General features: G+C 43.4%; 1 protein-coding gene across 1 annotated transcript in view; it reads left to right on the top strand.

The window, feature by feature from the left end:
• The window catches only part of COL4A5 (collagen type IV alpha 5 chain), a 129,146-nt gene that overhangs the window by 43,512 nt on the left and 74,275 nt on the right, over positions 1-11,359 (top strand). The window contains 3 exon segments of the mRNA XM_083372300.1: positions 337-396; positions 9,197-9,286; positions 10,217-10,261. Of these exon segments, the coding sequence (XP_083228426.1) occupies positions 337-396; positions 9,197-9,286; positions 10,217-10,261 (195 nt within the window).

Genomic DNA, 11,359 nt, shown 5'->3' on the forward strand with positions numbered 1-11,359 from the left:
GGCCACGAACAAGGAGGATATATCGGAGGTGGTGACCCTTTGAGAGCTGTATGCAACGAAATTTCATTTTGATGTATGCCTATTGGTGTACATTCAAAGTGACAATAAAGTTATCATAAATCATCATAGTTGTGTTGCAATTGACTTTCTGTTTTGCTGCTTGCAATTGGGATTCTCTGCTTGCTCGGTGTTCGGTACGCCTACCGTGTTTAAAGTATGTTTAGTTCCACAGTTGAAGCAGTCCAGAGTGGTGGCTCCCAATTAACTTTTGAGGATTAATTCTTCATCTCCAAGGACCACAATATCTCACACTGAGCTTCTTTCTCTCCCTTCTAGGCGTGCCATGGGTGTTCCACTAGCACGACCTGTGACTGTAGTGGACATAAAGGAGAAAAGGTGAGTCTGGAAGGAAGTGTAAATTTGTGCTAGACCTGGGGTTCCCAACTCTTAGTACGTGGACCAGCATTGGGCCGTGGCATGCCAGAAACCCCCATTCACGGGATGCAGGCAGCACATGGAACCACACCCCCTCCGGTCTGTGGAAAAACCTCCCTCCCTAGTGCACAAAAAGTTGGGGGCCACTGTACTAGAGAGTCAACCTGAAGAACCGCTTTACAGATGTTCCTCCAGAGATCTTCAGACTTGGCGACTTTACCACTTGTGGACTTCAAATCCCAGAATTCCTCAGCCAGTACTTGAAGTCCACAAGTGGTAAAGTTGCCAAGTCTGAAGAACCCCTTGCTCTTGGTGAAACAGATCAATCTGTTTTGCACAAGTCAGTGATCAATGCTCCTCCATTGCTCGGAATGTCTTATAGCTGGTTAGAGAATGGTCTTTTCTCCACATCTCATAAGATCTTGTTGATCTCACCCTGAGATCTCTACAATCTCAAGCAAAACTCTCACACATCCTTTGACGGTCTTGATCAATTCGCATGCAAGACTGCTTACATCTTGTGAAACTTCAGCTATTTTTATTTTTGTTTAGTTAATTTTTATTTCATCCCAGGGGCCTCTGGGTTCATCAAGACATAGTTCCATGCCTGTTCTTGTATGTCACATTGTGAATTATACTTTTTTTATTACATATAGCTCTAGTGTCAAGTTGGTACAGATAAACTTCATGTGCACATGCAATCTGATTTACCCACCATTCTAATTCCTAATGAGGTTTAGCTTTGGCTTAATGTTAACGAGAAGCCAACTACAGTGGTTTGAAAGCCATGATTGATGGCCTAGCACTATATACAAACTGGCTATGGCTTATTCTGCAATTCATAATTACACAGAGCATGACACAACATGGTGTATGAACCAGAACACTGATTTGGAGAAATCAGCTTTTAAAGTACATATCAACCAACAATTAACTGTTTGGATCTGAAATTCCAAGCTAACTTGAAGAGTTTGAGTGTCTTCTATAATTTGAGGCGCTGTTACAGTTCTAGCATCAGCCTAACTTGGGCTGTCTGTTTTGAAGCATACTTTCAGGCCAAGCTATTTAGGAGGAGCACCATTTTCTTTCCAGGTGCTCCAGGGAATGAGGTCATAACTTGGCAAAGGTGCTTGGTGAAGGTTGACTGCAAATGTACCTGTGCCAAGCCCAAGGGTTTGTCTCTTTTTTTTTGGCAAGGAAGACAGGTTAAATGAGGTTGCATTGCCCACAGTCCCAAGTTTTCCGATAAAAACAAGGGGCATTATAAAATGTACTGTTAAGACACAATTTTGGAACGAGAGGTTTGGAGAAAGCAAACAAGGTTACGCATTATCGGTGGGAATCTCAGAACTGACTAAAACAGTGGTGCATAACTGGAATTAACTGCCAAAGGGGTTCAAGTCACATATTGCAATAAGCCACGTTTTATTTAAATGTGCAGATGAGATCTAATCTAATTGACATCCTCCCTCTGATTATTATTTTTTTTATTGATTGGGAGGGCATGTTCATTTCTGACTGAATTGTCCAAAGTCAATTCGGTGCAGAGTCAACACTTTAAATCTCCAAATGAAGGCTTCACACATCACCTTTAGTTCTACCTACGGTTTTGTAGAAGCCGCTTTGTACATAGCATTGAGGCATATACTGGTTTTAGTGCCACAATGTTGGGTGCATGTATCACATTTATGCTTAAAGTGATATGTGAACATTTTACTGCTCCCATCATCCCTGATCATCAAGATTGGACAAATGGTCTTCAAAACCCCTTCTAGAATGGTTAACTATAAGCTGTAGATCAGGGGTCTTCAAACTTGGCCCTTTTATGACTTGTGGACTTCAACTCCCAGAATTCCTCAGCCAGCCACTGGCTGAGGAATTCTGGGAGTTGAAGTCCACAAGTCATAAAAGGGCCAAGTTTGAAGACCCCTGCTGTAGATGATTATTCTAAAAATGCCATTCACCATGAAACTAATATATTAGGGAAACATTTATTGTTGAGTTGTCTACCTGATTATAGTTTTTCCCATGTATGTACAGATTTGGTAAGAGTAGACTGGTATCAATCTTGGAAGGGCTGCATCATTTCAAAGAGGTCCTTTGGACCTCCTGAGCAAAGCTACTGGCCAGCTTGCTTCTAGAAGCAAAGAGAAGCCACCCATAACCTTGGTTTGCTCTGTTTTCCAGCCAAGTTTTGGCAAGTGTGCACCTTAGCCTTCTCCACTGGAGGAATCCTCTAAAAGTTCTTTGGCCTTAGCCTTTGTATCCTGTCAGTCTTCTACCTTGTTCAACGAGATTCCTCCTAAGAGGGGATCCTTGTAGCTGTTCTCCAGGAAGGAGTGTTGCAATTTGTTTTACGTGGGGCATTGCTCATTCTTTGCATTCCTTGCTGGGGCACAGATTGTCCTCTCTTGTGGCCAGGTGTTCAGCATCCCTGTTCTTCAAGAAGTCTTTTGAAGTTCACACTGGTTTTCCTTGCTAGAGAGCTAACATCTGTACAGCCTGCTGGTGTCTTGTAGTTCTTTCCTTCCAAAACAAATGACCTTCGGAGTCAATATCTGCCTGACAAGCCTGAAGCTTAGCTGTCCTACTTGGTTTGTGTCAATATAACTGTTCAAAGACTTACCAGGAATTTGATCATTTTTCTTATTTCCTGTCTATCCTTCTCTCATACACAATGGCTGATAATTATAGGGAATTGAGATAAGAATTTCCATTGCTAAGCAAGGCAGTTTTTAAATTTCACAAAAAAGGTTTTTAACTATAATCATTAAGTGAATCACAGCGGCCGTTGAGCAAAACATGTGATCGTTAAGCGAATCCAGCTTTCCCCGTTGACTTGGCTTGTTAGAAACTGGCTGTGAAGGTCCCATATGGAGCCAGGGATGCTGCAATGTTCATAAATACGTGCTAATTGCCAAGCACCCAAATTCTGACCACGTCACCATGGGGATGCTGTGACCTTTGTAAGTGCAAAGGCCAGTTGTAAGCCACTTTTTCCAGTGTTGTCGTAAGTGCAAATGGTCGCTGGATGAATACTGGTAAGTTGCGCAATGCCAATTCTGGCATTGTGGAGTACAGGCAGTCCTCGACTTACGGCCACAATTGAGCCTCAAATGTTTCTGTTGCTAAGTGAAACTGTTAAGTAAGTTTTGCCTCATTTTATAAACTTTCTTGCCACAGTTGTTAAGGGAATCACAAGTTGATAAGTTAATAACATGGCTGTTAAGTGAATCTGGCTTCTCCATTGAGTTCGCTTGTCAGAAGGTCGCAAAAGGGGATCATGTGACCCCAGGACACTGTGATTGTCCTAAGTATGAACCAGTTGCCAAGTGTCCAGATTCTGATCACCTGACCATGGGGATGCTGTAAAGGTCGCATCTGTGAAAAATGGTCATAAGTCACATTTTTCAATGCCGTTGTAACTTTGAACAGTCACTAAACAAAGTGTTGTGAGTCCAGGAGTTGCCTGTATTTGTATCTTAATAATATGCCAGTGGTTCAGTTGTATGCCTTTTTCAGAACATCGTCTTTAAACTCTCTGCCTTCTTCCTTTTGACCCAAATTCTCATCTCTTTAACCTTATTATTATTATTTTTTTCCTCAAAGAAGAAAAAAAACTTGCTCTGTTTTTAAAACTGGTGCTCGATATGCCATAAGCATCCCATTATAGCCCGTGAACCAGGTTCTCTGGAAAGATGCCAGATTTATAATTTCCCCTTGAGAATTATCTGTGCTGTTCAAACTTGCAACAGTTTCCAGAATCAAGGGAATTTACGTGCTTGGATTCCTTGTCCTTTAAAATAATAATAATAATAAAACAGTCTCATCTAAGCTTTCAGATTTAAGTATGGACTCGTTTGAACCTAGAGTAGCAGGGCAAATGTTGGGGTCTTCTTTCTAAGGCCTCGGTCCCTTACAAGCAGAATATTGAGAATTATACCCCATGCCTTTTTACTCTTTTCTCTTTCCAACTCTGAAGCAGTGAGTTGGGAGACTTGAACAGCCAAACAGGAGGGATTTACCTGAATTTGGAAGGCGAATTCTTCTTAAGGGTTCCAGGCACCTTCCCCAATATCTTGCCATGTGGGAGATGTTGCACTTTAATTCACATGGATCTTGGACCAGCCATTTGCTGGTCTCTTCCGGAGCTCTCTGTTCCATGCAAGGAACAGACAGTCCTAGGAACGAATTCCAAGTGAGAAGCTCTTCTGCAGGGTCTCCACTCTAGATTCTGTTCAGTAGCAGTCCCAGAATGTAAGTTCTTAAGCCATAGTAAAGGTAAAGGTTCCCCCGCACATGCGTGCTAGTCGTTTCCGACTCCAGGGGCCGGTGCTCATCTCCGTTTCAAAGCCGAAGAGCCAGCGCTTGTCCGAGGACGTCTCCGTGGTCATGTGGCCGGCATGACTAGACGCCAAAGGCGCACGGAACGCTGTTACCTTCCCACCGTAGTGGTCCCTATTTTTCTACTTGCATTTTTACATGCTTTCGAACTGCTAGGTTGGCAGAAGCTGGGACGAGTAACAGGCGCTCACTCTGTTACGCGGCACTCGGGATTCGACCCGCCAAACTGCCGACCTTCTGATCGACAAGCTCAGCGTCCTAACCCACTGAGCCGCACACACACACACACACACACACACACACTATACACACACACACACACACACACACACACACACACACACACATATATATATATATACCTCCAGAACACACATTTCATTTTGACACTTGAGCTAGTGCACACTGATGGTGTGCAAAATGTTTTGATTGTAAATGCTGCAATCTTAAAACTCCATCTTGGATTCTGAGCTGCTAGAACAATGTGAGAGAAACTCAGAAGAACATCTCTAGTACAATCTGAACAGCATCCTAATGTTTCCCATTAAGATCAGAAAAACCTGCTTCAGACTTAAAATGTCTTGAATCTGAAATGTTTGGCTCACTCCCTAGATGCAGTAATGAACATGTGATTTATTTTTTTCTTCACATTTACTGTTATACTTGATCAGAAATGGGTTGCATTTGATTTGGGTTAGTTCAGAGGGACACGGCCAATGAACCATGGCCCTGAATCTAAATTGCAGAGCTGAAATTCAGTGGCACATTGCTGTTCTAAGGCTGGTATGAGTTCCATTTTTTCTTAAACAGGAACCCAATGAAAGAGGTGAATTAACTCCTCCCAAATTCTTAAGGCACTTGTTTTACGGAAGTAAAAATCTCTGAGAAGTGTACCTAGACCCTGGTGAGTTTACAAAAATATCAGGGTGGGTTGTTGTTTTTTTCAGCAACATGGCTGTAATTTTTTATTGCCATTTTCTGGGATGCTTGTTTTGAATTCTTACTCTGGTTTACAATCCTAGTCTCCATCCAAATATTAAGCAGATCTGACCTTGAGTAGTTTCCAGACAAGGTTAGCTTGGCACCTCTGCTTTCTGGCAACTACAAACTTCCTTAAAATAAACTTGACTGGTGATTTCTCAGAATTGTCCATCTAGTTTCGTTGGCAACCCCACAGAAATTAAATGCTTCTTCTGCAATGTTTTATCAACTTTCCAGTCTAGTCTACAAGCTCTATGTCATCTTGTTTGAACTGTCTCATTTATCAGAACCATGACACTCTAATTATTGACAAGGGCCACCCTCCTTAATATTTTTAAGGTTGCCTAGGGCTGTCTGGGCCTTGCCATCTAGCTGCCAACTGCTTTACTAAAAACTAGAAAAAAGGGCATTCATGGTTGGAGTCCTCTCTCTCCTTGGGAGACATCACAGCCAGGTTGTAGAGGTGCGATGGCTCAGTGGCTTAATGACACTGGAGATGGCCTCAGCTCTGGTGGTTTGAGCCCTTGCACTGTGTGACAGTGTGAGCTCCTGTCACTCACTCAGCTTATGTCCGTTTAAGAGTAGAAAAAGTGTTCTAAGCAAGTAGATAGATAAGTACCACTTCACTGGTGAGACGAGCTGGTGTTCTGTGCAGGCAGTCAGATTCCTGATGGCTTTGAATCTTCCTGGTTGTGGCGCCCACTTGCAAGGCAGCTTTGGGGTGGGAGGACGGCTTTGGTGATGCTGCAGAAAGAGCCCCTCGTCTTTCTCTCTGGTGCAGAGCCAGCTTGTCCTCCTGTGGCACACCTTGGGAAGTGCACAAACGTGTCCTACAACAGGGCTGGTAGTTTGGCAATAGAATTATAGCCTCCGACCTACTGTAACTATGCCATATGCTAATAATAACAGCCCTGCCCTCTGTCTCTGAACAAAGGGAGAGAAAAAATTGTCTTCCTACCATTGACATATATGAGCTGTGGTGGTGCGGTGGTTAGAAGGCAGTATTGCAGGCTAATTCTGCTGACTGCCAGCAGTTCGATTCTGACCAGCTCAAGGTTGACTCAGCCTTCCATCCTTCCGAGGTCAGTAAAATGAGGACCTAGATTGTTGGGGACAATATGCTGACTCTGCAAACTGCTTAGAGGGAGTTGTAAATCACCGTGAAGCAGTACATAAGCCTAAGTGCTATTGCTATTGCTATTACTATATGAATCCATGTGATGTTCTCAGCCTATGATGTACTCCAGAGAAAAGACTGCCCAAACTAATAGATAAAGATTCCTGTAGGTGCTAATTCATCGTTTGGAAAATTGATAGAGCCGCTCTGTTTCTTGAATTTTTTTTTCTCCCTTTCAGATGGCACAGTTAATGGAAGTTGGTTTTGATCTTGCTTCTAACAGATCCTTTTATCCATCAGCAGGAAACAAGTGTGCTGCTATCCACATTGTCCAATGTGCGATGCAAATAGAATATAAAAAATGCTGCATTGCTGTCCTCCCCACTAACAGTTCTCATTCGAGCTAATGAAAGGGGGCTTACTACTTTTGAAATTCCTTCCAATGAATAAAACTTTCATAGATATTCTTCTAAGTGGGAATAAGTTATTTTTCCGTGGTTAGATGACCAAGGCACGTATGTGTGGGTGTGTGGGAGAGAGGGAGGGAGGGAGGGAAAGAGTGAGAGAATGTCCTATTTTTCAGAGTCCATCTTCATGACCTTGCATGTTTTCATTTAACCTGCCAAAAGGGTGTCCCTGGGGGCTTTTTCAGAAAAAGGAAAGATAGACAGGCAGAGTGGATTCTGCTGCAATTGGTGACCGCAAGTCTCTTGCGAAGAAACTAAAGACATAAACCAAGCCAGTCCATTAAGGATTGTACTAAAGCAAACATTCCAGGATAAAACCACCACCATCTCCAAAAGACACAATCTGTTTCTGGTTTGGGGAGATTAACTTCTGGAAAATCTGCCAGCCCACCCCCGGATCAGCTGTCTTGGCATAACAATTTAGTGGAAAAGACGAACATTCTGGACTTTGTAAGGACTTTCTCTCCCCATAAAAGTTGGAGTTAGATGAATGGACCTGATTGCAGCAGCAATGAGTGTACCACTGAGAGTCCTAAAAGATCAGTCTGGTCCAGGTCAACCTGGAGAAACAGGCCCATGTCATTAAGAATTGACACCAACTTCGTGACACTTTCTCAGGTCAAGCAATCACACTCCATCAAGAGCAATTATGTGAGTGTTCTCTTTCTAAACCAGCGGTCTTCAAACTTGGCCCTTTTATGACTTGTGCGTGCCTGGCTGAGGAATTCTGGGAGTTGAAGTCCACAAGTCATAAAAGGCCCAAGATTGAAAGACCCCTGTTCTAAACTGTAATCATCTGATTGACTGTAGGCTAACACAGTATTTGACCTCACAACCGTGTTCAAAGTTCCATGGAACTGAAAGAAGTGAGTTATGACCATTTTTCACACTTACGTTTGCAAGCATCCCTGTGGTCATGTGATCAGAATTCAGACGCTTGGCAACTGGCGTGTACTTATGACGGTTGCAGTGACCCGGAGGGTCATGTGATCCACCTTTTGCGGCCTTAGCATCAGACATTTTAAGGCTCAATTGTGGTCGTACGTCAAGGATTACCTGCATATTGCAGATCCTTTGAAGGTTTCCAACCGGCCTAAGGTTAAATTTGGATTGCAGATTTCCAGAGAAAAGAAAATTCAAGCCACCGCATTACTGCATTAATTTTGCTGAACTCTGAATGCTAATGAGCCAGAAAAAACATCTCTTAAGATAAATGAGGTGGCTGAGAATAGTTTTAAAATCTTGGTTATCACTGGATCATTGTCATCCTGTGCATCTCGGTCCAGATCCAAGAGAACAAGTATTTATAAGTGGTTGGTAATGACTTTAATAAAATAACAAATCAGTAATTTATGACCCTGGCTGCAGCCTTTCACATGGTAAGGGTAAGAAAAAACATTGTGAGGAACGCGAGAAACAACAGAAGGTTATTTGGACTATCAGCAGTCAGCAGAGAGAAGATCCTGTCAATGGTTTATTTCTTAAATGCCAGTTGACTCTGTGTTGCAGAAAGACCAGGGAGAAATCTTTAGAGACTCCATCTTTAAAAAAAAACTTGCTAATAAAGGAGATCTGGAAGTTCCTGCCACTGTGTCTAAGTTTTCAGTTTGTACTTTAGCACAAATTCTTGCCTTAAACCATCTTACTGAAATGTTTTTATTTTATTTTTATTTAAAAAAATGTATCTCTAACATATATATCTGTCTTAATATATCTATACAATCACTGTAATTCTTGCTTCTTTGACAGAGGCGCTGGTACTTCGCATAGATTAAGCCATGATGCTGTTTCAACCCATCTGTGCTGTGTAGAGAGCAAGCTCATTTCATTCTTGTTGCTTTCTTGGTCACAGGGGGATCGAGGCTTCCCAGGTTTAGAAGGCCAGCCCGGTTTGCCTGGCTTCCCTGGCCCAGAAGGACCGGCTGGATCCCGTGGCGAGAAGGTGAGTGATGGAAAGAACCGTTTTGGATGCTACGGTCGTCAGGATGGTGCCCTATTGGATGAGCTGTTTACAGCTGTTTATTTTGCTTTTTGTTAGAAGACTAGAGAGCCCGTTTGGTGTAGTGATTAAGACAGCAGGCGAGAAACTGGGAGACTGTGAGTTCTAGTCTCACTTTAGGCACAAAGCCAACTGGGTGACCTTGGGCCTGTCACACACACTCAGAGCAAAAGTCAGTCTGGTCTACTGGGAAAGGTGCTAGACTGAAAACTGGGAGGTCATGAATTTGAGTCATATCTTAGGCTCAAAATGAGCTAGGTGGCCTCGGGCCACTTCCTCTGCTTTCAGTCCAGGAAGGAGACAGTGGCCAACCACTTCTGACAATCTTGTCAAGGAATCTGTAGGGATTCATCCAGGCAGTCGGCAGGAATCACGTTTGACTTGAACGCAGTGAGAATCAGTTTGGTGTGGTGGTTAAGGAGCCAGTCTAGAAACCAGGAGATGTGAGTTCTTGTCTCACCCTTAAGCATGAAGCCAACTTGGTGACCGTGAGCCAGTCCCTTCCTTTCGTCTCTCAGCCCTCAGCAAGGTCAAGCTACAGTATGTCTGCAATCTTGTCAAGAAAATTGCAGGGACATTTCCAGTCAGTTGCCAGGAGTCAAAACCCAATCCGAAGGCATATCCACCCACATCCGGGAGATTAGTGGGCATCCTTAGGCAGTTGAATTGCCACTGTGAGAACACACTGCTGGACTAGGTGGGCCAGAGACCTGAGCCAGCAGAGCACCGCTCGTATTCTCATGTTTTCAGGTGAGGAGTAGGCAGAGCAAGCCCTGCTTTGTTAAAGATGCCTCATGAATATCTGCTTTCCTAGGAAGAGATCTGTTCCTGCCATTGTTGGCTTGGTCATACTTTGTCTTCTTCTTCCTGCAGGGTGATGGTGGACTTCCAGGGGCTACAGGACCCAAAGGCATTCGAGTAAGTGATGCTTTTTTATTATTATTTCTGGCATAAAGCAGAAAAGTAGATATGAATCACCAAGAGTTGGTTTTGATGGTGACATACAAACATATTACATGCATACTATGCATTTGTTGTTGTTGTTAGTTGCGAAGTCGTGTCCGACCCATCACGACCCCATGGACAACATTCCTCCAGGAGGTCCTATTGGTACTGTCCATGGGGTTTTCATGGCAAAGATACTGGAGTGGGTTGCCATTTCCTTCTCCAGTGGATCACGTTTCGTCAGAACTCTCTGCTATGACCTGTCCGTCTTGGGTGGCCCTGCACGGCGTAGCTCATAGCTTCATTGAATTACGCAAGCCCCTTCACCACGACAAGGCAGTAATCCATGAAGGGGATACTGTGCATGCATACATACATAAAACCTATAAGCAAACCCCACTCTCTTCTAGCAGTGATGATGTTCCCTAGTTGGGAAATGAAAGGTCTGCAAGAAAACTACCAAGTTTAGAGAACACCAAGGATCCCACAATCCTCCTCCTCCTCCTGTTCCTCCTTCTCCAGAAACTCCATTGCTTTCTAGCCCTGTGTCAGAATCCATTTATATCACATTCATAAATGTATGTTTAAAACATTATTTCCCCCCCCCCCCCGGATTCTGCCATCTCCCGAGGAAGGAGGAGCGGATGTGGATTCAGCCTGCCTTAGGTTATTTCAAAGACCAAGGAAACCTTTTAAACTGGGGGGAACAAAGGGGAGGATTAGGAAAGAAGGCATCTGGCCTGTGTCTCCATTTGAATCTGTAAAGGAAGAAGGCAATAACCGTAAAGATCCAAAGTTCCCTTTTTTCCCACGAAAGGGATGACACAAAGTAAATGATGGGGGGCTGACCAAATGGGGTTGAGGGAAGGGGGCTTGAACCGGGAACTCTTTATAAAGTTTCAATCTGTAAAACAATACCAGGTCCTGTCTTGTATTTCCACAACCAAACATGTCCTAGTAAAAATTCCTTTTGGACTAGAACTGACTCCAAGAGTTTTTGTTTTCCTAAGACGTGAATTGGGGTGGGTCCTGACACCCTGATTAGCTTACCTAGCTGGGTGATGAAGCATC

This window comes from Vipera ursinii, assembly GCF_947247035.1.
Source record: "Vipera ursinii genome assembly, chromosome: 12".
NCBI lineage: Eukaryota > Metazoa > Chordata > Lepidosauria > Squamata > Viperidae > Vipera > Vipera ursinii.